Genomic DNA, 25,495 nt, shown 5'->3' with positions numbered 1-25,495 from the left:
TTTATGGCAGGTCCATCAAAAGTGGCTTTTTCCATTTAAAGAGCCGTAGAATTGTTTTGTCACTAGCTGCGGTAAAAACTGCATAATGAAAAATGCACAAAATTCGTTAGTTTGGATGGGGACCGATTGCCGCCTGCGAAGATTTGAACGGCACAGCTTTTTATTTTTATTGTAATAAAATGATGCAGATAATTCTGTTGCTGAAAGGGAGACCTGCTAATCGGGCCCCTCTTTCATAAATGGTCCATGCCAACATGTTAGGGCATACGTGTAGCCTACATGCACCTTCAGTCTCTGTGCTGCTGTGGCATACAGGTTCAAAGGTCACAGGTGCATTCCTGACTGCGGTTGGAAGACAAAGTTCCTGCAGGGGGAGGTAGCTTTTTAATCTTCTGCACCTCGGATCTAAATTGTAATAACTGTATGCCATAGTCAGTCTTGTGTTGAATACGTCTGTAAGTATAAGTCATGCCAGGATTGTGGCGTTGTGAGTGCTAAGATTAGCCATGGAAGGAAGGGAGGCCTGGACAAAGGTCCCACTGTCCTGCTTCTGTAAGGGATCGATTCCTTTTTCCTATCCCCTCCATTTCCTGCAGGGAACACGGTACTCTTAGTGTGTTGTCATGAGGCAAAGGGCACTTGTTACAACAACAGGGATTGGACCCCTTACGCAGGCTTGCTTTGGACGAATCCCCTGTGGCGTTATTCCTTTAAAAAAAGAGCAGCGCCCCTTCATTTTTTTTAGGACCATCAACTCATGTTGTCCTGATGTTCCTGAATTGGTGCTCCCAGCAACCCAGATGTCTGCGAGCAGCTGAAATCTTATTTTCCTGCCTCAAGCCGTCTTTGCGCTGCTTCAACTGCACTCAGCGCCCTTCAAGCCGACACAGGACCCGCAGTGCGACTTTTGGCACTCCATGCAAACTTTGAACCCTTTGCTGCATTCATGCCATCCAGACGCCAGCTAGGCCCATTGCAGTGGACGGTGCTGAATGACCCAATCACCGTCTTGACCTTCGAGGGAGGAACTGATACGAGTGCCGACTTAACCTGTTGAATCCATCACACTCACAGTCGCGAACACCGACTCGAAGCAGCAGAAGCGATCCTCTTGCCATGACTCTAATACTGCTCTAACCGTTAGACCACATTGACTCACTCTCTTGATCGTAGGCTCCTCCCTTTGGCTACACCATCGAGTTGACGTTAAACCAACCGCCAGGGAGGTCGCATCGACTCACCCTGTAAGGTGCCAAGAAGTCTGGCTTGACGGGGTAGAGCCCCCAAAGACAAGAATAAGATACTGGCAAGAGGTCCTTTCCCCCTTGTCCTCCAGTGACTTTTAAGCCCACCAGGTCCCTGCCTTTTTCTTGTGAGACATTCTTGAATATTGACATTGTGCCAGTGAAGTGCCTGAAACCCCCTGCTCATCTACCCAGAGTGCCATTCTACAACAGTCTGTATTTTCTGTTTCCTTCATCGGGTGGGTTTTCCTAGTGTTTTTAGTTAATTGCCTTTTACGGTTTGATTAACATTCTCTATTTCTATACAGCCTTGATTGGACGTTCTTTTATTTTGGAATCATGCTGCTTACGTTATTTGGGTGTTGCTGTCATCATCTCACACCCTTCCTGAAGTGTATAGCCTTGCTTCGGCCCACGTTACCAAAAGAGGCGAAGGAGGTATACCTTTCAGGCTGTGCCTTTTGCACCTTTTTCAAATGGCACCACTGCTGGATTAGTGATAATGTGGGGCTGGGCACGCGGTTCAGCCACTACTCACCCCTGTACTCCTGCAGAGTAGTAGTCCTGTTGTCATAGAAGATCACATTTTGCTTGGGCCAATGCCTCTTAATAAAAAGGTACAATCCCGTTCAGAGGTTTTGATGTTATTTCATCAACATAAAGTACGCATACAAAAGAGAATGTGCTGCCTGAAATAATTGCAAAACCCTTGAAATCCATCGAAAAAGCTGACACTTGGGACCCCTGAGGTTACAGAGCCTCAAAGGTGACCACATACAATAGCACCCAAGCAACTATCTCGGCTTACTGGGCCCACCACACTGAACCAAGAAAAGTGGCCACTGTCTATAGATGGGTTCCCCATTGAAGCAGTTAACATTGCGATGGTACCGTAGCCTAAAAATGATTTTGGAGGATTTCTAACATTGATGTTGCTAAATCTGTGGGGGTTTTTAATTGAAAATGATTTTACCCTTTAACACACCTTTTATTCCATCTGTTTGTGGAAGTAACATCTGTTTTGAAGAGTAAAGGCCTTATTGGCAATATACAAGTGTGTGTGTTTGTGTGTGATAGTTTTTTGAGAGCATGTTTGATGAGGATTGCTTAAGAGAAGCCACCTTTGTCGTTAAGCTCCCAAAGTAGCATGCATGATGGCATTTGTGGTGTAACCCCAATGTGTAATTGCATGGCAAGACTTAATGAAGGAGTAGAATGGTCTCTTGCGGCACATTAAAGCCGCTTCATTGCTCATCAGAGCTGCGAATGATGTGTTCAAAGAAGTTGTGTTTAGAAAGCATTTCCTCGTTTAACCTTCTGTTGCTAATACCTGTTTGGTTGTGTTTTTTAGTGCATGCGGCTGTCATTGCAATCAATGAAGCTATCGACCACGGAGATCCCGGTGAGACATTTACTGCGCTGAGAAACCCGAATGCCATGCTGGTAAACTTGAATGAGACCCAGGCACCCGGCTACCAGGAAGTCCTGTATCGGGCGAAGCAGAGCAAGGCGTCAAATGCTCGAAATAGGGTAACTGGACGGCCCTTCTGTCTCCTTATCTTGTCCTTTACAATTCTCTACAATGCTCCCTTACCTTGAAGGTGCCCTCGCCTTATATGAGCTTGTTCTGTAATGTGCTGCGAGGCATAGTTGGAAAGTTGCGCAGCATTATGTACAATTGACCACCTGCACAAAGTATGTCCTATTGGACGTTACCGCCTCCCCTTGCATCCCCTTTGCTGACGATGGAGGATTGCCGGTGGTAGGGAGTGTATCCAATGTTTAATGCTGAAACCTTGAGGTGATGCAGTCTTTTGTTTCTGCCCCCATTATAACATGTCTGGTAGCGAGCACTGGAGTGGGAAGAAGTGTTGATTCTGTCCTCCACTTTCGGCTGTTCTCGGCAGGCCAGGCGCATCGTACACACTGAGAGCGAACCGTTCTGTTACTGTGGAACTGAACCCGTGCCCACCATCATTGCGCCAGCTGACCACCCCATTCGTACAAGGAGCCTATGCTCACGTCACAATAAGATTTCTCCATTTGGGTGTAATGCACACTGGAATCCTTTTCATTGGAAAATACAGGGCCAATCGTTTGTCTTTCAAGGCGAATATTAAGGTTGGCCCTATGAGCTATGGTGGTGACTGGGACTAAGGGAAAAATATATGCTCTACAAAATACTAACATTAACAGCTGTACTGCAAATAACATGTTATCAGATCCCTAAGCTTCATCTTTACCTTGGCTACCGCAAATTCACCAAGATATCTCTCGGGTGGTCCACATGATCTAGGTATACAAAAAGCAGTGCACAGTCCAGTATTAGATCTGACATGTGCTATAAGCTATAAGTGGCCACTGTTTCTTTGTATCTTTTTGACTATCGTACAGACAGGCTTTATTTTCTCCTTGCTTTCTTTAGTGCCAAATACCTTGCACGCATGTACTAGTTGAGCTCCAGTTTGAGGTCATCAGCCATTGGTACAAGTAGGACACGTGTTGGACTGATGCCTTCCATGGTGCCCTTGTCTGTCTATGACAAACATTGGTCACAATCCCACTCGTATCACACACAAAATACAGACTGGTAGTTCATTATGAATTTTTACAACATATACAGTTCTGGCTGTAAAGAGATTGTCCCTTCTAAAAAATACCTGATGCAGCAAGTTAGGTGATGCAAAAGAAACACATCAACCATTGCTTAAGTGTTGCATGTAACGTGTAGGTGTTTATGCAAGTTGCAGGAAAGACTTCAGGTTTCAGAGGAAGGAATGAGCTGAGAATGTGGGAAATGGGGATAGAAGGAGAGAAGACACAGTAATAGAAGAAAGAGGAAACAAAATGGGAGGGAGCAAGAAAGTAAGGCAATGACGCGAGAGAGGGAGGGTACCCGCTCTCCCCCCTTTCTCCCTCACATGTCATTTCCTTACTAGTCCCTCTGTCTAGGACAGTTGACTAGTGGGTGCAAGATGTCTGCTCCCTGTTGTGTCGCACCTCTGTATTGTACTTCATGGAGCGTAATGTTTTCTGCCAGGCGCTTGGAAGCCGCCCCCATGTGTTAGCACATTGTAAAAAGCCCCTCCAAAAAAATCAAAACTATATTTTTTTCTATCCCGTATTATAACAGTTATTGGGCCTTATTTCCGAGTAGCTATGAAGGAGTCAGAATACGCAGTAGAGGCTACTTAAAACTCAAAGCCTACATTTTTAGCCCAGGTTTTTATAATTGTGAACACGAAAAGTAAAGTGTAGGATCGGGCACCTGCTTAGTACCCCACCGATGATCAACCACTGGCATTGAGGGTTTGTAAATTCCAAACGGCGCACACGCTGAATTGTTAATATCACTTCATTTCACATTGTTCAAAATAAATAGCAGGTGGAAATATAATTATGGTGCATCTCTGAGTATCCCAAATGCTTGTATTTGTATGGCAGGTGGTGTGAAAAGTAGTTCCTGGTAGCAGGTGTAACTGTGTAAAGCTTCCTATAATAATGTGTTTATTACATAGCGCTTTAATCTAAAGTGCTTTACATAGAGCATATTTACATACATGACCACTATTACCCAATCGAAATTGGTAATAAAAAGCTACAAAGGGCCTACAACGCTGCAACCTGGAGCTGTGTAGCTCATAGCCAACAGTCATTTCTAATACTTGAAGGCCAGAACGAGCAGGGAGGCTACTGCCAAAACTAAAATAGTCTGCATCTTGCAAAATCAGCCTTCCGTGATCACAGGCAATGGTGTAAGTCAATTTAACGTAACCCAACAGATGAATGGAAGCGAAGACCTTAGAGGCAGACTTCCCCCGCAAGCTCCGATTCTGAGATCTGCCCAGCCCGCATCCTTTTTGTTGCCACAGACCCAATACCTGGACTAGGTCTTTACGTCCAATGATGATGCTTTTCCTTTATTTTCAGGGTGGCGGCGAGAACGCTGGCGAAAGGGACGTATACGAAGAGCTGCTGACTCAAGCGGAGATACAGGGCAATGTCAACAAAGTCAACTGTGAGTTGCCATCCGCCCACACGTCTGCAGGCTATCTCTCTCTCCTGGTCATTCCCTCACTGTGGCTGCCATCTACCGGCCACCTGGTCAGATCTCCTCCTTCCTCTCTGAGTGGGCGGACCTCTTCTCTTCCCTCCTGGTCTCGACCACTCAACTCCTCCTTCTTGGTGACTTTAACATCCACCTGGATGCTCCCTGTCCTTCCTCTGGACTCTTTTGTGACCTCTGCGACTCTCTCACCCTCTATTCTCCCCTCTGGCCCGACTCACTCTGCAGGGCACACTCTGGATGTTCTGATCTCCTCAGACCTTCCCCTTTCTATCCCTCTCACCATTCCTCTCTCCTGGAGTGATCACTTTCTCCTTTCCTCCCAGCTCACACTCTCTTCGCCCCAGGCTAAGCCAATTCCAGCACTGTCACCTACCTTCTCGGTTATCCGACCCATGAAGGGTGTGTAAGTTGAGGCTTTCACTCCCCTTTTCTCCCTCTCCTCCCCCTTTGGTTGACTCACACCCTGACATAGCCCTTTCCATGCTCCACTCTGCTATATCTGATACTCTCGATGTTCTTGCCCCTGTCATGAGGATCCGCTTGAAGCCCAAAGCCAAGTGCAATTCCTGGTACGACTCCGACCTAGTCACCCTCAAATGCAAATGCAGGGTTGCTGAGCGGAAATGGTATGCTTCTGGTACATCCTCTGACAAACTGGCCTGCCGCCTGCTCCAAAGGCAATGCTGGCTCCCTGTCCGCACCAAGAAGAGAGCTCACATCCAAGCCTGCGTCTCTGCGGCTTCTAATAACTCAGCTGAACTCTTTAAAATCTGCAAGGAACTGGCCAATCCTGCTGCAGTCTCTACCTCTCCTGTCCCTTCCCAGGCCCTCTGCATGGCACTGGCTTCTCATGTCATCTCTAAAACTCAGGACATCCTATCCTCTCTCTCTTCCTCCCCCCCCACCCCTCTACTGCTCCCTGCTCTTCCTCTGGCCCCTCTTCAGCCACCTCTCCTCCCTCCTTCTCGACCTTTCCCCTGTTCTCCCCAGACAAGGTTTCTAGACAAGTCCGATCTATGAAAGTCATCAAAACAGGTTAATCCCTGTTCCTCCAAAACCATCAAGGACCACGTCGACTCCCTGGCTCCAGCTCTGGCCGACTTCTGAAACCACTCCTTCACCACTAGAGTCTTCCCATCCCCCCTGAAGCACTCCCTTGTGTACCCTCTTCTTAAGAAACCCTCTGCCGACCCATCCCGCCCAGCTAACTATCGCCCAATCTCCATCACTCCCTTCCTGGGCAAACTCTTGGAAAAGCTGGCCATCTCCCTGCTCAATCTCCACACTGAATCTGTTGGTTGTCTTCATGACCATCGGTCTGGCTTCAGAGCTGCTAGAAGCACGGAAACTGCTCTCCTGAACATACCTGAAGACCTACTCTCAAACCTTGATTCCAACACCCCCTGTGTCCTCATCTTACTTGATCTCTCTTCTGCCTCTGACACGGTCAACTATGCCATCCTGCTCAACCGTCTTCGTGATAACCTGGGTATCACCGGTCAGGCGCTGGCGTGGCTGACTTCTTCCTCTCTGATCAACCCACAAACGTCCAACTTGGGTCCTTCCTCTCCTCTATCTCTACCTGCTGTGTCCCCCAGGGGTCTAACCTCTCTGCCTGGCTGTTCAACCATTACCTGGCACTTCTTGCCCACCGCATTGCCCCTCTCTGCCCCAACTTTCAGTGCTATGCGGATGACACTCAGCTCATTTTCAGGCTTCCTTCGGCCACCTCTTCTCCGTCTCTCATCTCTGACTCTGTCTTCTATCCAGGATGGTGTGCCGCCAATGATCTCTGCCTTAATGCCAGTAAGATTGAGATTCTCCTCATCGGCACACCCGCTCCCCCCGTTCCTGACACTCTCTGGACGGCCTCTCTTGGCCCTCTTCCTGCTCCCACCTGTGAGGCTAAAAACCTCAGGGTGATCTTCGACTTCACACTCTCCTTCTCTCCTTACATCTCTGACATCTCTAAGAAGTCACACTACCAACTGCACCTCCTCAGAGGTATTGTTCCTTTCCTCTCCTTCCCCCAGAAGCTCACTGTCTCCAGAGCTCTGGTTCTCTAAACTGGACTATTGCAACAGCCTCTTTCTAAATCTCCCTGCTTCTACTCTCCGCCCTCTGCAACCCATCCAGAATAGGACTGCAAGACTTTTCCTTGGCCTCAAGCCCAGGGACTGTATCTCTCCAGGACTGAAATCTCTGCACTGGCTCCCAGTGGCTGCGAGGATTAAGTCCAAACCCCTCTGCATTGTCCACAAGGCCTTCTGGGGCCTCAATACCTTCAACTCTCTCTTCCTAAATATCTTCCTTCTCGAGCTCCTCACTCATCCGCCTCCAACTCCCTCAAGGTCAGTCGCTTCTCTAAGCAACGAGTTGGTGGTAGATCTCTTTCCTCGGCTGGGGCTTCCCTCTGGAACAGCCTCCCTGAAACTTGAGGAGAACCATCTCCGGTTCCGGAAGCACCTCAAAACCTTCCTCTTTTGCTTCTGCTTTCTCTCTGCCTCACCCCTGCTGAATTCCTGGTTGAAACTGTACTGTTACCTGGCCACCCTCTGATCTCGGGCCCAGATCCCCTCCCCCACCAGTTACACACCTGCACTGCCTCCCTGGGAACCCCTACACTTGGGGACTGTTTTCTGTATCCCTACATTCACCCACCAGCACTTGACACCTGATGGCTAAACTTACCCTTGCACTTGCCACCAGCTGGCCCTACATCTCTTATTGTTAATTTATTCTATTACCCCATGTACTGCACTGTCCTCTACCACCATCCCTCTCTGCACTTTTCCCCTTCCCCCCTCCCCTGCGCTTGCGCGATCTGAATGTCACCTGACCTAGTAGGATCGTTGTCTGTCTTCCCTCTGTTCCCTCCCTTTGCCTCGTCGCGCCTTGAAACACTTGTGTAGAGGCGCGTTATAAATGCCATATCTCGCCGGCCAGTACTAAGGCCTACAAAGGCCTGTTCTGCGCCCCAGGTCCCCCACTTCTTGCATCCACCTAGAGGGGTGAGGGCAGGAGCCCCCCCAGCCCCCCAGCCCAGCAGAGGATCCACATCAGGACCCAGGCACGGAGCGTGCTACAGAGCAGGGCCTGCCTGACCCTGTCCACACAAGGTGCCTGACTCGCCCATGCCGGGCGCATCGCGGCACGATATCGAGGCTGCACCTCGATTTGAATCGAAGGAACCGCCGGCAGGCGGACTCGCCGGCCAGTACTAAGGCCTACAAAGGCCTGTTCTGCGCCCCAGGTCCCCCACTTCTTGCATCCACCTAGAGGGGTGAGGGCAGGAGCCCCCCCAGCCCCCCAGCCCAGCAGAGGATCCACATCAGGACCCAGGCACGGAGCGTGCTACAGAGCAGGGCCTGCCTGACCCTGTCCACACGAGGTGCCTGACTCGCCCATGCCGGGCGCATCGCGGCACGATATCGAGGCTGCACCTCGTTTTGAATCGAAGGAACCGCCGGCAGGCGGACTCGCCGGCCAGTACTAAGGCCTACAAAGGCCTGTTCTGCGCCTGTTAGGCGCATGGGAGTGCGGAGTGGCCACCCCTCTGCTCAACGTGCAACTTACCCACTACCAGAACCCTCTCGCATAAGAACGCATTGTAAGTACATGCAAGTACCGTGACATTACTGCATGCATGGACTCTTAGCCTTAGATGGGTCCATGGTCTCTAGTACTGGTCAAATACCCTATGACCGCATTTAGACCACACTACTGTGTTGTGCCTTATGGTCGCATAGTGACCACGCTATTGCGTTGTGCCTATGGGCGTATTAGACCACTTTACAGTGCTGTGCCCTATGGTCGCATCTAGACTACATTACTGTGTTGTGCCCTATGGTCGCATCTAGACCACATTACTGTGTTGTGCCCTATGGTCGCATCTAGACCACATTACTGTGTCGTGCCCTATGGTCGCATCTAGACCACACTACTGTGTTGTGCCTTATGGTCGCATAGTGACCACGCCATTATGTTGTGCCTTTTGGTCACATAGTGACCACACTACTGTGTTGTGCTCTATGGTCGCATTTAGACCACACTACTGTGTTGTGCCTTATGGTCGCATAGTGACCACGCTATTGCGTTGTGCCTATGGGCGTATTAGACCACATTACAGTGCTGTGCCCTATGGTCGCATCTAGACTACATTACTGTGTTGTGCCCTATGGTCGCATCTAGACCACATTACTGTGTTGTGCCCTATGGTCGCATCTAGACCACATTACTGTGTTGTGCCCTATGGTCGCATCTAGACCACACTACTGTGTTGTGCCTTATGGTCGCATAGTGACCACGCCATTATGTTGTGCCTTTTGGTCACATAGTGACCACACTACTGTGTTGTGCCCTATGGTCGCATTTAGACCACACTACTGTGTTGTACCCTATGGTCGCATTTAGACCACACTACTGTGTTGTGCCCTATGGTCGCATTTAGACCACACTACTGTGTTGTACCCTATGGTCGCATCTAGACTACATTACTGTGTTGTGCCCTATGGTCGCATCTAGACTACATTACTGTGTTGTGCCCTATGGTCGCATCTAGACTACATTACTGTGTTGTGCCTTATGGTCGCATAGTGACCACGCCATTATATTGTGCCTTATGGTCGTATTTAGACCACACTATTGTGTCGTGCCTTATGGTCGCACCAATGTCATTCATCCGCCAATCCTCTGCACGGCGCATCGCCCCTAGCACACACATAATGCTACTTTGCCTTATCGCAATCATGTTCCCCTTCTGTGTCATACAAAGCAATATACTTTGCAACGGTAACAGCTACATAACCTATAAAAATTCACTAGCTAGACCCGCCTGCCCAAGACATTACCCTATCGTCTGCCCTACACCATTCCTGCCCACTACTCCAGCCTTCCTCCCGGTCTCACAACCTGCCCATCCTACCCATGACCACGCACAGCATTACGATGTCCTAGACAATAAGAGTGCAGATAGATCCAAGCAGAACCCTACCGACACTAGAGCACCCTGCCCTACCCATCATCACAGCCCCTCCACGATGACCGACCTTACTGTCTCTAAAACAACCACCCTTATCCCTACCGAGCGCAACAATAGACTTGGTGCCAGAATCCACCACATAACTAGCAAACGCCCAGCTAAACTACCCAACAAAACTAACAAGTACACTATAACCCCCATTAACTCTACCCTCCATACACTAAAAGGAGCTCTTCTAAATGTTAGATCACTAGTCGCCCATTCCACAGAAGTCGCCGACATCATTCTGACCAACAACCTAGACTTCCTTGCTATGACAGAAACTTGGTTACATGAGGCTGCGGGACCATCCCTTACCCTAGCCATCCCTGACAACTATACTATCCTCAGAGTAGACAGACCTAACGCTCGAGGAGGTGGTGTAGCCCTCATCTTTAAGTCCTCACTCGATATCAGACTATCAGGCTCCTCTCCTCTACTCAAATCATGTGAACACCTCACAGTTAAACTACAAACCTCCCCGAAGAGTACTATCACTATGCACCTAATCTACAGACCCCCCGGTCCACCTGGCTCCTTTGAGGAAGATATCACCTCCCTAGTAGCCGAAAGCTCCAAACCTACAGCACAAATGATTATACTGGGAGACTTCAATCTCGGGTTTAATGACATTAGAGGAGCATGGCCTCCTTCAACTCTGCTCCAAACCCACCCACTCGAAAGGCAGAATCCTTGACTGGGTTACCGCCCTCAATTGCAACATCACCCTAAAGGACCCTGTACAGCTCATCTGGACGGATCACCACTTCCTCCCCCTTGACATTAATATCAACAACCTAGTGCACAAAAAGCCTATCATCGCTCCGGCCTGCCTAACCAGGAAAAAGAGCAACATCACAGCTGAAGCCTTAATGCCTCTGGTGACCCCCATTCTGAACGCCCTACCAACCACAACTGACTTAAACTCGATGGTCAACGCCTATAATGACTCCATGGCTAAAGCTATCGACACCATTGCCCCACTGAAAATGTGTAAAGGGAAACCCAAAGCGCACCTGAATACATGGTACACCCCAGAGCTCAAACTTCTCCGACTACAAAAAAGCAAACTCGAATTACTATGGAATTCGGTGCCTTCAGTAGACAATAGAACTAACCTCACCAACATCTCCACCCACTACAAAAATGAGATCACACGTGCCAAGAAAGAATCTCTTAATTCCAGGATTTCACAGGCAGGCTCAAGCACAAAAGAGCTCTTTAACATCTTAAAGGAATTAGAAAACCCCACTCCTCCCGAAGATACCTGCACAAAGGATAAACCGTGGTGCACAGGGATCCAGAACGCCCTGGCCAACAAAATCTCAGGGCTCCAAACTAAAATTGGAAACAAACGGCAACAGCTCACTCATGACCCCACCTCCAGACCCACCCATCCCCCACCCACCGCCACTAGCTCAGGCTTCACCTTCAAAAAGGTCACCACACCTGAAGTACAAAAAATTATAGCATCCTTGAAACCCTCGAACTGCAAGGGGGACAGTTGCCCCGCACAGATTATCAAGGATGCTGCCAGGAATCTCTCCCCTTTCATCACCAAATTAATAAATTTGTCGTTTTCCAACAACATGGTCCCAAGTAATCTGAAACAATCCTGGGTCCTACCCTTGCTAAAAAAACAGACCCTCGACCCAGACATACCCACAAATTATAGACCCATTACCACTGTCCCATTTTTACTAAAGATTCTTGACAGAGTGGCCTATCTACAAATTCAGGATTACCTTGAAACTAACCTATTACTAGGTACTCGCCAATCTGGCTTTCGTCCCCAACATGGGACGGAAACAGCCCTTGTTGATCTCAAGAGCCAGATAGACGAAATTAAAGATAAAGGGAGGGCTGCCATCCTGCTTCTCCTCGACCTCTCCGCTGCCTTTGACCTGGTTGACCACAAAATTCTGTGCAACCACTTATCATCGGCAGCACACTTCTCCCACTCAGCGGTCACATGGATCCAATCCTTCCTGGACAATAGGACCATGCGAGTCTTCTCACCCATAGCAGCAGCCGACCCTATTCCCATTACCTGCGGTGTCCCACAAGGATCGTGTGTTTCACCCACTTTGTATAATATATTTACAAAGCCCCTATTCGATAAACTGGACCATCTGGGTGTCACCTACACCAACTACGCAGATGACACTCAGATACTCCTCACTTTATCAGGCAACTACAACGCGGACGCCAACAGGATCGGCGAAGTCTTCTCCATCGTTCAGGCATGGATGGCCACACATGGCCTCTGCCTGAACGATGACAAGACTGAACTGCTCCTTGTCGGCTCACCAAACACTATCCGGAATCTCAGCCCGAGCTACTCTAGCTTCATCATCGACGGCAACACTATTCCCACTGCCAAAAGTGTAAAAACTCTTGGTTTCTATCTCGACACTAACACCAACCTCGCCAAACAAATTAATATGACTGCCTCAGCCACTGCTTACACTGGGAAACTAATTAGAGCCTGCAGACCTCTGATATCCCCCAACAATTGCCTTACTCTAGCCAGAGCACTTATACAATCCAAACTGGATTATTGCAACAGCCTGTATGTAGGTGCCAATAAAACGGTTGTCAACAAACTGCAAGTCCTACAAAACAATGCACTCCGTGCCGCCCTTAATATTCCCAGAAGAGAACATATCTCAGCCACAAGAATCACATGCAAATGGCTCTCCATCCAACAAAAAATAGACCTAAAAACTATCTGCCTCACCTACAAAGCTCTTAACCACCTGGCCCCACCTTATCTAACCGATAAATTCATCTTAAGACAGAATATTAGAGCCACCAGATCCTCTAATACACTACAACTGACAGTACCCAAATACTCCCTCAAAAGAGCCGGTGGCTCCAGTTTCCCAGTTCTAGCCTCACAATTATGGAACACTATTCCACTGGACATCAAATCTACCCCTACATTTCAACCTTTCAGAACTAAGATCATCACCTGGTTACTTAACAATTAACTAGCACTGTATGTATGTATGTCACTAATTCTACTATAACTGCTCTCATAACTGATTTTGTAACTATCCTTATGCTGCACAATTGTACAAATGTTCCTACCTATGCCTGTAACCTGATGCCTAAGCGCCCATATACCTCTGGGTCAGGTGCGCTATACAAATAAATAAACAAACAAACAAATACCATATCACGCATGCGTGTAACTGGGCTCTGGGTGCAGGTAATTCCCGCGCCCTTGTGCGCTGCACAGGGGCAATCCGTGGATGATTATTCCCCAGATGTTCAGGGGCAACAGGCCACGTGGATCTATGATATTTAATGATCTGTTCTTTAAGTCCCAACTGTGAACATACATGACGTCTTTTTTTGTGCATTCTTTAAGCTTGACTGGTTCCTGCTCTTGTGCAATGTTTGGTCTTCCACATTCATTTGTAATGAGGTGAATGGAGGGAGGGGAGGGTTAATGATGAAACCAGCAAGATTTGTTATCAATGCCATTAAATTGGTGTCATCACTCTGTACATTCAGCTTTCCCGGTCCCCCCTCCTTTACTGTGTCTCTTTCCCTTCTCATAGGTCCCCATTGGTGAGGGGGGGGTGTCTAATGAGCTGCTATCCCTAGGTTTACAGGTCTTTGGCTCCTCCCCATGTCCCACCATTCTATTTTTCTCACACAGTCTTTGATGGGGGGGCTTATAGGCCCCCAAGCCTCCATCTTGCTATTTCTCCATGGAGCTGTTGGGTCAGAGGTCAGAATTATCTGTTCGTTTTACCCAGCGTGTCTGTCTAGGTTTGTTCGTTCTCCAGCGTCTGTGTGTAAGGCCTGTGTGTAAGGGATGAACTTCTTTTTAGTTGTATTCAGTGTTTCTACCTGGAAGTCTTCGGTCTGTAATATGTTAGTTGCAGAATTTGGTAGTAATTTAAGGCAAGCAGATTGGAACCCCCAAGATCTTTCTAGCCCCTGACTGGCAAAAAAAGGGCACACCTTTAGCTTCATCCATGCACTGTCCGCACACTGACCCCTTGCACTTTCATTGCCAGGATGAGGAAGGAATATGTCTGTGAGGCAGACATGGTATCAGGAGAGACACAGACTTGTAAATGTGTTTTAAAAACCTTTATTTCTGTTACGATGCGGTGTTGGCGTAATACCTAACTGGACCTAACGTTAAAGGGATCATTCCTCTAATGATGTTTCGAGGGCCGTCGATGTCTGAAAGTCCAAAATAATAGTCCGCCTGTGTCTAAACCTATGCTTGCCCTCACTCTATACAAAAATGTGTTAGGGGGTCTTTTGTCAAAAATAAAAAAAATAGTGGTTCAACGGAAAAATAGGAAACCGGGGTCGGATTCTGGTGCCCTTCTTGCCAGGCGTTTTTTAAGCTCCCAAAAATGAGTTCAATCAAACAGGGCTGCTTGCAAGACCTTCGCCCCACGTTTCTTGCAGTGACTTCAAATACCTTCAGTGTCTTTGAGTTCCTTGGGAGTTCCCTTCCCCAAGCTTCAACTTGTTAAAGTTTCAAAAAAACCACAAAAGAAATGCATCAAAGTGCCTTTTTTGAAGCTTCTCGGGGTTCCCTTCCCCACACTTCAATACTTTGAACACTATAAAGAAAACCAATAAGTCTCCAACTTGGTTGGGCCATTTAGAGATCCCTTCACCAAGCTGAAGCCCCTTCAAAATTTCAAACACAAAGTCAGTTTTAAGTAGGATGTGTTTTGATTTCTTAAGTAGGCCTCTCAGGGGTCCCTTCCCCCAAACACAGGCCTTTTCCAGCTTTCAACACAAAACCAAATATGTCATAGTTCTTTAAGGTTTTTCAGGGTGCCCTTCCCCAAGCTCAGGTCACTCTAGTTCCAAACACAAAGCTGGTCAGGATGTGCTGTTTCCTTATTTACAGCTTGTCTTGCATACAATCCTCTCATGGAGTAGAATCCAAGCCTTTCGAAACCGCCAGGCTCTTTGCTTTTCCTCTGCGTGGCCACTCTGATCCTTTGCCCCTCTCTTACACTTGCCTTTGTACTTTTTATTTTCAGGTGCTTTTTGTGCACCCTTGCGCTGTTCTTATCCGCGCTATACTTTTTCTGTGCCTCTTGCACCTTCCTGCGCTATTGTGCTTCTTGCACCCTTCTGTTTCACTCACTCCGTCTTTGGCCTTGCACACTTGCACTTTCTTTCGCAGTGCAACCTTGTACCTTTAAACTGTCATTTTCCGTGCCTACTCGCACCTTTTCCTTGCTTTACTTTCTGGCCGATTGCCCTCTCTTGGGTTTATCGTGCTCCCTAGCACTTTTCCTCCCCTTTAACTTTGCATTCAGGCCGCTTGCCCTTTCTTTCAAATCTATTTGCTTTGCATTTTGTCTTTTATTTCTGCTCTGCTTGCATGCACCCTTTCTCTTCTCTTACTTTCGTTCACTTGCTTTCTCCTTCTACTTTCTGTTTCTTAAACTTTCCTTGCTTTGCGCTTTGTGCCGTTTTCTTTTTCCTCCCTTTCCCACTCCAGCCACCCGCACGCTCCCAAGTTTCTCTCTCTGATGCGAAACTCACAGGGCAGCATAGCGCTAGCGAGGGGTTTCTCCGGGAGGCTTTTGGGTCGAGGTCAGGGTCTCACCACAGCCCCTCAGACACCCTCGGGCCCGGTTACATGGCCCAAGGGAATGAGCAATTGCACAGATTGCCAGGAGGGTCTCAGCTGCCTCGCTCCGTCTCTCAGGAGACACGGCTCCCCAGCCACGCTGCAGCCCTCCTCACACACGGGCCAGCATCTCAGCACACCGCTCTCCTCCGGATACTGCTTCTTGCAGCTTTGTGGCTTCTCTGGTCATGTGAGTACACCTTTTATAGTTGAACACACACTCAAGTGGAGTCGAGTGTGAATAGTTACTTAAAAATGCCTGACTCTGCCAGACTCTTAGTGGGACAGTGGTTTTCTCTATAGTAGGTTTCCCTTACTTTCCCCATGTTATGCCTATGGGTAATCTTTACTGATCATAGTCGCCTCCTCCTTGTCTCAGTACTCCGTATTTGTTAGAAATTGGGGGGGGGTGGAGATGGGCTAAGATGGGAAACGACATTTACAAGCTGTATCATTACAAGGGGACTGGTAAAGGACAGAGGAAAATTGCCTGGCCCTGGTTTGGTAGACACAAGGTGATACTTGATTCCTTTTTTACCCACCCGGACATGCGACCCTGGGTCTGCATAACCCTTCCCATGATCTGAACCGGGGAAAAACAAAGAGTGTTGGGATTGAGATAATTTCTTTGTGTCTCTCTTGAGTTCGAGGTAATGGGACCTGCATACCCCATAAAGGCTTCTGGGACCACTTTACCTACCATGGGAATACTGCGTCTCTCCCATGGTATTCCCTGAGGGCAGCCCCGGCCTCCCCAAGCCAGTTGATCCTCCCTCGCTTGCCCACTCCCAGGGTTGGGATCCAAAAGTGATTGCCCCCCCCCTGGCCACCTGAGTAGAGGATTCTCTGGGTCTACATGGGAGAATACCCTCCCCTGGCAACCTGAACAGAGACTTCTCTGGGTCTACATGGGAGAATACCCCCCTCCTGGCCACCTGAACAGAGGCTTCTCTGGGTCTACATGGGAGAATGCCCCCCCTGGCCACCTGAGTAGAGGATTCTCTGGGTCTACATGGGAGAATGCCCTCCCCTGGCCACCTGAATAAAGGATTCAATGGGTCTACATGGGAGAATACCCCCCTGGCCACCTGAATAGAGGATTCTCTGGGTCTACATGGGAGAATACCACCCCTGGCCACCTGAATAGAGGATTTTCTGGGTCTACATGGGAGAATACCCCCCTGGCCACCTGAATAGAGGATTCTCTGGGTCTCTATGGGAGAATATTCCCCTGACCACCTGACTAGAGGATTCTCTGGGTCTACATGGGAGAATACCTCCCCTGGCCACCTGAATAAAGGATTCAATGGGTCTACATGGGAGAATACCCCCCTGGCCACCTGAATAGAGGATTCTCTGGGTCTGCATGGGAGAATACCACCCCTGGCCACCTGAATAGAGGATTTTCTGGGTCTACATGGGAGAATACCCCCCTGGCCACCTGAATAGAGGATTCTCTGGGTCTCTATGGGAGAATATTCCCCTGACCACCTGACTAGAGGATTCTCAGGGTCTACATGGGAGAATACCTCCCCTGGCCACCTGAATAGAGGATTTTCTGCGTCTCTATGGGAGAATACTTCCCCATGCCTCCTGAATAGAGGATTCTCTGCGTCTCTATGGGAGAATACTTCCCCATGACTCCTGAATAGAGGATTCTCTGGGTCTACATGGGAGAATACCCCCCCACCCTGGCCACCCGAATAGAGGTTTCTCTGGGTCTACATGGGAGAATACCCCCCAAGGCCACCTGAATAGAGGATTCTCGGTCTCTATGGGAGAATACCCCCCTGGCCACCTGAATAGAGGATTCTCAGGGTCTACATGAGAGAATACCCCCCCAGGCCACCTGAATAGAGGATTCTCAGGGTCTACATGAGAGAATACCCCCCCCCCCCCCAGGCCACCTGAATAGAGGATTCTCTGGGTCTACATGGGAGAATACCTCCCCTGGCCACCTGAATAGACGATTCTCTGGGTCTACATGGGAGAATACCTCCCTGTGCCACCTGAATAGAGGATTCTCAGGGTCTACATGGGAGAATACCACCCCAGGCCACCTGAATAGAGGATTCTCTGGGTCTACATGGGGAGAATACCTCCCCTGGCCACCCGAATAGAGGATTGTCTGGGTCTACATGGGAGAATATCTCCCCTGGCCACCCGAATAGACAATTCTATGGTTCTACATGGGAGAATCCCCCCTGGCCACCTGAATAGAGGATTCTCTGGGTCTACATGGGAGAATACCCCTGGGTTTCTCACAGTGCACACAAAAAGGCAGGCGATACTGGTCCGCCCGGCGATACATTGTTCTGATATTCTTCCTCTGAGGCGCCTGCAATTGTTGTGTCCTGCAGATAAGCACTTGCCTCCTTTGCTTTTAATGGAGGTGGTAGGGAGGGGGGGGGGGGGGGGGGGGTTCATCCAGACATAGCATTCTGGTCCGTCTGGTTCCTCTCCAGGTAAAATCCCCTTCTCCCCCCAAGAGGCTCAGTCTCCTCCGGCTTGAGTTTTTAACTCCAAAAAACCAAAACCCTCAGATGAGTGGCTAAGGGCTACCCCGTAAGATCCGGCTCCATTTCTGAAAAGTCTCTGAAGTAGAAGGGGTGTAGCTGAGGGCAGGCCCCCCTCTTTATACCCCCATGCAGGGGTGTTGCTAGGTCTGGAAAATATCCTGGGCTACGCTAATGTCGGGGCTGGCGGGACTCGGGGCTAGCTAGCATTTTGGTTGTAACACCTGAGCTTCTATCTGGGGCTACAACCAAAAGACCTGAGGCTATAGCCCCCTTAGCCCCTCCCCCTAGCAACGCCTATGCTCCCACGGGCATGTCTAGCCCTTTCTCCTGTGGACCGAATCTTTGTTTGGTCGCGGGCCACGTCTCTTAACCTGAGAAAATGATGGAAGTTGCAGCGGCCTCCACAGCATCAGATTTGAGTCTTCTCTGCTGGTTCTCTGCTTCACAAAGGACTAGATTCAATGTTGAGCATCTTCCTGGAGCCTAGGGCCTTTGTGCAACGATAAAAGAACTTTATTCGACATGTCACAAGTGGAGGGACATGGCACTGCACATGGACTGACAAACTCCCTGATCTGTGGGCGAATTTGGCCTTGGCCCAACCATTCTTGAACTGAAAATTGACAAACATCCTCCATGATAGTCTTCAGGCAAAGGAAGTCTTGCGTCCCGTTTCTAGTAGACACGAAGGCCAGAGTTGACCTCTGAGCCTGTATCATCTGAGCCTGCATGTCTTGGGGTGCCATTCTTAGGGAGACAAGTTTAAGATTGTAATTTTGGCTTGGCTTTGTGCCTCTACAGAAAAGGATTGTGAGTTTTCTCTCTGAAACTAAGAGTCATCCTTGAATATACCCATCCACGCTGCAGGACATGGCCAGACTTTCGGATCCGCGGTTCTCCTACTTGGTATTTTGCGAAGTCGCATGAGTGGTTGCATAATATTGCCAACGTGCAGGAGATGCCTGGATGATTGTGGGACCAAGCAGAAAAGCAGCGATGCATTCAGTTGTCCACATTCCAAGGTTTTGTTTGAACGGAGGCCATGCAAAGCGCTGCCTCCATAACAGAACGTCCATCTTGAATTAACAGCTGCCGGGTTGCGCCTTCCCTTTTCTACAGTGGTGGAGTGGTGCACCGTCCATTAGGATTCTTGATCAGCTCCAGAAGAGGGCTAGGTCCATGAGATGTTGACGGAGGGAAACCCCACCGCTTTGCCAATCGGTTGTGCCAGCTGCTCACTTCTTGAAAAGCTGAACAATTCATTCTGTCGGTTGGGCGGTGAGAGCCAGATCCGCGGCTGAAGCCCAGCTGATGTAATGGACCTCTCTCTAGCCTTGGTGGTGTCGATGCGAAGAGAACCTCAGGTCCCCGTCCAAGGAGCAGCTCACGAAGAACCTGTACAGCAGCTTGCTCTCGCTGCGGTTAATGGTTCTAAAATGTAAGCTGCTACTTCCTTTGCCTACATGGTCTGGTTAGACTTGAGAACATGGCAGTATTTTACATACATTGCCATATGTGGAAATCCTTGGCTCCACTCTGCACACGGCCTGGTGCTGTGAGGGTGGGAGGAAGAACGAGGGCTCTACTAATCACTTGCCATGTGTGGTAGTAGAGTGGATCCACTCCCCCTGGAATGAACAGCTGGACAAGAGTTTCTCTATATATCCGACCAACTTGGGGAATCCTTCTCCATGAAGAATGATTTGACAAGGAAAGAAAGTTGAACGTTTGCTGCAAACCAAGAACGGGGTCCATTGTGGGATCACACAGTGGTTGTGTCCAAGGGTTGCACAGGAGCATTTTAAGGCAATGGGATTATGGGACCTGATGGTTTTTACACAAAAAAAGATCTTTTGACTATTATGATTTTTTCCCACTGTAGCTAAGAAGTAATCAGTACACATTCGCTATCAGGAATGCTGATTCGTACAAGGAGATATGCCAACCTCCCTGTGGCAGAGTGCCATCTCTAAGGGTGTGGGCACTCCTCTGATTTCTTCAATTTATTTTGCTATGCAGAATGATGGTGGTTTTCACTCTCAGAAAGTGGGCTCAGTTAAGCGGGCCCCACTTTCAAAATGCTCCATGCTGAACAGTAGATTCACACATTGTCCCCCGACACCAGCAGTTGCAGTGTGATTTGGCAACATGGCAGCTACAAAGTAACATGTACCTTCCTAAAACAGCCATCTGGATCCAAAATCCATGTCAGCGGCTACGGCTGCCTGTAAAGGTGCCGGCACCCAGGTTCAAAATAACGTTTACTCCATGGCCTCGTTTGTCTGGCGACGGAGCGTTGGCTCCGTATAACGCTATCACTGGTTTGATAGGGTGGCAGATGAGGAAATACAGTCACCTGACGTCATTCCTCATTTCCACTTGTTTTGTGCAGGGCTGAGTTCTTTGTGTGCTGCTCCTGGCCTGGAGGTTTCACCCACAGCATGTGGTGACCCTTGCCCGGGAAGCCCATTGTTCTTTTGAAGCTGTCGCACCTTTCTCAGGATAACAAGGACATACCTCCTTGACTGGTGAGGTGAGGGTTGGGAGCTTCAAAGGTGCCTTTGCAGCAGGATTGGGAGTTCACTCCTGGAGCCCCATTCATCTAAAGAAGATCTTGGAGGGAAGCGTGGGGGGGGGGGGCAGTGTAGCTGGAGAGGAGCGTCATGTTGGTGAAGGGGCGAACCATTTTAGAGTTGCCAGGTCCTCTTCAGCTTCCTGAGACTCCCGCCCCACCCACCTCCCAGATACCTGCAGACAAGGCACTCTGGGGGTAGAATCTGAAGCAATAACCCTTGTTACAGCTACAAGGATCGCCCAATTACATAAGGCTTGGAAAGGACCTATACACTGTAACAAAGTGACTAATTTAAGGGGTTGAGACTCCCCCTTAAAGCAATCAGCTTTGAGCTCCGTTTGGGGGAAGCATCGGGAAGAACCGGCTTGAAAAATCATCTTCAAAACATTTGGAACATTTCACTGCAGACCTGGGGTAAAGGCTGCCCAAAGACCCCATCTATTGGGCTGTAGATATGAATTTCCAAAGAGGGTGCTGACCCATCCACTAACCCATTCTGGTATAAGACTGGTACCCAAGACTGCCTGCTGAACTGGCAGCCCTGCAAGTCTCCTTGGATGGATGGGGAAAGTCAGACGGACCCACCCTTCCTCAGGAACCGTGGGGAGGGTCCCACAGAACCCTAAGGACGAAAAAAAGCTTCATCTGTCTCTCTACAATTTCAAGCCACTTTGAGCCTCTGTGAGTGTCTGACATTTGTTGAGCTGCTGCAAAGACCCAACAGAGCTGCCTGTGACACACTATCAACTTCAGGCCGCTTCGAGTATCGCCAACACAAACATCGCCACTTGTTCCAAGCTTCTTCGATCTACGAACCGTGGCTGCTTGTCTACCTGCACTACATTGTACGATAGTCCAGCCAGCTCACTGCTCAAGCCACATCCTTGCTTTTCTTGCATGGAGACTCTGCAATGCCTCTGAGCTACACCGACTTGAAAATCAGCTGCATCTTCCAAACTTCTAGGAGCCGCAAGCCGTTACCACTTGTCGAACCGTATCACTGTTGATTCCTTTCGGGCATACTTGAACCCGAGTTAATGCTCCAGAAACTGCCCATAATCCTGGCTTGACACTATATATACCCTGTAAGAAGATATATATATTTCTGAGGCTTGTGGAATCTGCTTAGATCACATGCTGTGCATAGGCCGACATCTAGTGGAAGCTGCAGAGTATTACAGTTGTTGTTTTCGAAACTCGAAAATGGGCATCGACACAGGGCGTGCCAGTAATACTATCCTTAGTGCGACGTCCATCGTACCCATGATCCCTCACGCGTCTAGGACCCTCAGATAGTTTTTTTCCGCCATGATGGTCGGAAGCACTGAGTGGAGTTCCCTGATTTAGTCAGACTTTGCTAATATTGTTATATATTTCCCTGTTTATTCCACCTCTACGTCGAGTCTCCGAACATCGACACTCGACGCCGGATCGGAGAAAATTCAACCGTCGTGCTACAGCGACGGATTTGGGCCTCGGAAGGCCTCTGGCCTCGGCCCGGGCCTCGGAAGTCCTCTGGACTCGGCCCTGCAAGTAGGAAGAGTGGGGGGTGGCACATATCCTACCCTCTGATTAATATAGGTACATTACTTATATTCCTACACTCCCAGCCCGCTGCCATAGGGTGCATATGGAGGGTACCCCCTTTCAATTTTGACCCAAGTGCAACCGCAAGTATCCTTGGGTTGACAGACACGCCACGTGTAACCTCTGCTTGCCGAGGGACCACCCAGAGGCGAATTGCAGAGCGTGCAGTCGGTTTAAACCGAAGACCCTTAAGGACCGTTCGACAAAGCGTTGGGCCCACCACGCCAGGCGACAAGAGGCCATGGCCGCGTAGGGTGCCTTCAGCGATGGCAGCGACGCCGTACCTTCGGACGGCGAGGGCAATGTGGCGTCGATGGACAGCCAAGTGCAAGTCCCCTATCTCGGAAGGTTGTCCGGCAGGGCAGCTATGGGGAAGACCCCCGGCGACACGAGAGCTACCCACACCACTTCGAGCAAACAAAAGCCCAACCGAGACTCGACGCGCATGTCAAGTTCTCGGAAAGAGGCACGTAGAGAACGGTCCACCGAGTCGGTGTCCTCTAAGCGTTCGCGTTCGAGATCGCCTCATGACACCAAGCAACCCTCCACTGTTGCTAAAAGTGCCTCGCTCCCCTTAGTGACTGAGGTTCGGTCGTCGGAGGACGACGCCGACCTCTACCCCCGAGCCGCACTCCAGGAGTCGGCGTCTGCAGGCAGCGGTAAGGCTGCTACCGAATCCCTTACACTCTCCAGAGACAGGGACTCTACCCCCGAATTTCGACGCCAGGCATCGAAAAGCTCTGATAGGGCCCAAAAGTCGGGGAAGCACTCTTCCACCCACGGGGAGGGGGGAAAACAACGAAGTAAGCAGTCCCAGCCTACTTCCACTCCTAAACTACATTCTACTCCACCTAAACAGACGGACAAGTCTCAGACCCCTGTCCTTAAGGCCCCTGTTCAGGCCAGTAGGTCTAGCCAGGACAAATCTCAATATGTTGTCCCTAAGACCCCTGTTCAAACCAGTAGGTCTAGTCAGGATAAAACAGGGAAAGCACTCCAGGAAAGAGTTATTCCCAGTTCAAGGGAATGGTCCAGTGATGTCATAGACAGAGTAATGTCAAGGATGTCATCATTGGCAGATTTCTACGCCAAAAACCCGGAACACTTTCTCTCTTATGCCCCAGAAGGGTCAACTCCCTCAGGCTCGAAGGATCCAATACCCCCAAGTAGGAAGTCCCGGGGTGAAGCACCAACTCTATCTTCAGACCCCTTCTATATACAACCCTATTCTCAGTACCAGGAAGATCCATCCTTTGTTGAGGATCCAGACGTGGGCATGTTCGAAGAACAAACTGGGACAGGCTATTACGGGGATGATGAGGACCAGGAGGAGGAGGAGGAGGAGGAGGAGGAAGAGGACGACCCAGATACATACAGGGTAGATTCCCCAGTAGAGAAAGAGCCCGCGGTTACCGACTCCCCGGTCGACAACCAACCTCTCCTGAATGAGGTCCTGTCCAGAGCGGCACAGCACTTCCACATTGACACCCAGGTTGACTTTGAAAGTGTGCCTAATACGCTCTCTGTGCAAAGCTGAATTTAGAAGTGTGCCTATTAGCACGCCTTGGCTGAATTTAGAAATGCACCTAATTTCCTCTCTGTGCAATGTTGAATTTAGAAAGGTGCCTATGAGCGTGCCTTGGTTGAATTTTGAAGTGCGCTTAATATCCTCCCTGTGCAAAGTGGAATTTGGAAGTGTGCCTATTAACGTGCCCCGGTTGACTTTAGAAGTGTGCCTAATATCCTCTCTGCACAAAGTTGAATTTAGAAGTATGCCTATTAACATGCCATGGTCGACTTCAGAAATGTGCCTATAAACATGCCCTGGCTGTCTCTAGAAATGTGCCTATTAACGTGCCCTGGTTGACCTTAGAAGTGGGCCAAAAAGCATGCCCTCGCTGAATTTTGAAGCATGCCTAATATCCTCTCTGTGCAAAGTTGAATCTAGAAATGTGCCTAAAATCCTCTCTGTGCAAAGTTGAATCTAGAAATGTGCCTAAAATCCTCTCTGTGCAAAGTTGAATCTAGAAATGTGCCTATTATCCTCTCTGTGCAAAGTTGAACTTAGAAGTGTGCCTATTAGCGCGCCTTGGCTGAATTTAGAAGTATGCATAATATCCTCTCTGTACAAAGTTAAAGTTAAATTTAGAAGTGTGCCTAATAACATGCCCTGGTCGACTCTAGAAATGTACCTATTAACGTGCCCCGGTTGACTTTGAAAGTGTGCCTAATAGCGTTCCCTCGTTGAATTTTGAAGTGTGCCTAATACGCTCTCTGTGCAAAGCTGAATTTAGAAGTGTGCCTATTAGCACGCCTTGGCTGAATTTAAAAGTGTGCCTATGAGCACGCCTTGGTTGATTTTAGAAATGCACCTAATATCCTCTCTGTGCAAAGTTGAATTAAGAAGTGTGCCTAATAACGTGCCTTGCCTGATTTTAGAAGTGTGCAAAATAAAGCGCCCTGGTTGAATTTAGAAGTGTGCCTGATATCTCCTCTGTGCAGAGTTGAATTGGGTTGCCCAAGTTGAATTTGGGAATGTACCTATCGGCGCGCCTTGGTTGAATTTAGAAGTGCGCCTAAAATCCTCTCCGTGCAAAGCGGAATTTTAGAAGGGTGCCTAATATCGTGCCCTGGTTGAATTTAGAAGTGTGCCTGATAGCGTGCCCTTGGTTTACCTAGAAGTGTGCCCATTAGTGCGCCTTAGTTGTATATCCTCACTGTGCAAATTTAAATTTGGCTGCCTAATATCATCCCCACTGCAAAATTGTTTTGGCTGCCTATTATCCTATTTCTGCAAAGTTGAGCTTAGAAGTGTGCCTAATAGCGTGCCTTGGTGGAATTTAGAATTGTAC

At 49.0% G+C, this 25,495-nt stretch overlaps 1 protein-coding gene across 2 annotated transcripts in view; it reads left to right on the top strand.

Moving 5' to 3' along the window:
* Window positions 1-25,495, top strand: part of IQGAP1 (IQ motif containing GTPase activating protein 1) — a 473,401-nt gene that overhangs the window by 197,680 nt on the left and 250,226 nt on the right. For both annotated transcript variants that reach the window (XM_069625145.1, XM_069625146.1), the window contains 2 exons: window positions 2,596-2,774; window positions 5,175-5,262. In XM_069625145.1, the coding sequence (XP_069481246.1) occupies window positions 2,596-2,774; window positions 5,175-5,262 (267 nt within the window). The remainder of the gene's footprint in view (window positions 1-2,595; window positions 2,775-5,174; window positions 5,263-25,495) is intronic.

This window comes from Ambystoma mexicanum, chromosome 11, assembly GCF_040938575.1.
Source record: "Ambystoma mexicanum isolate Mex_15411 chromosome 11, UKY_AmexF1_1, whole genome shotgun sequence".
NCBI classification, from domain to species: domain Eukaryota; kingdom Metazoa; phylum Chordata; class Amphibia; order Caudata; family Ambystomatidae; genus Ambystoma; species Ambystoma mexicanum.
The sequence above is the reverse complement of the archived record's forward strand: the minus strand, read 5'-3'. Positions and strand labels throughout refer to the sequence as shown.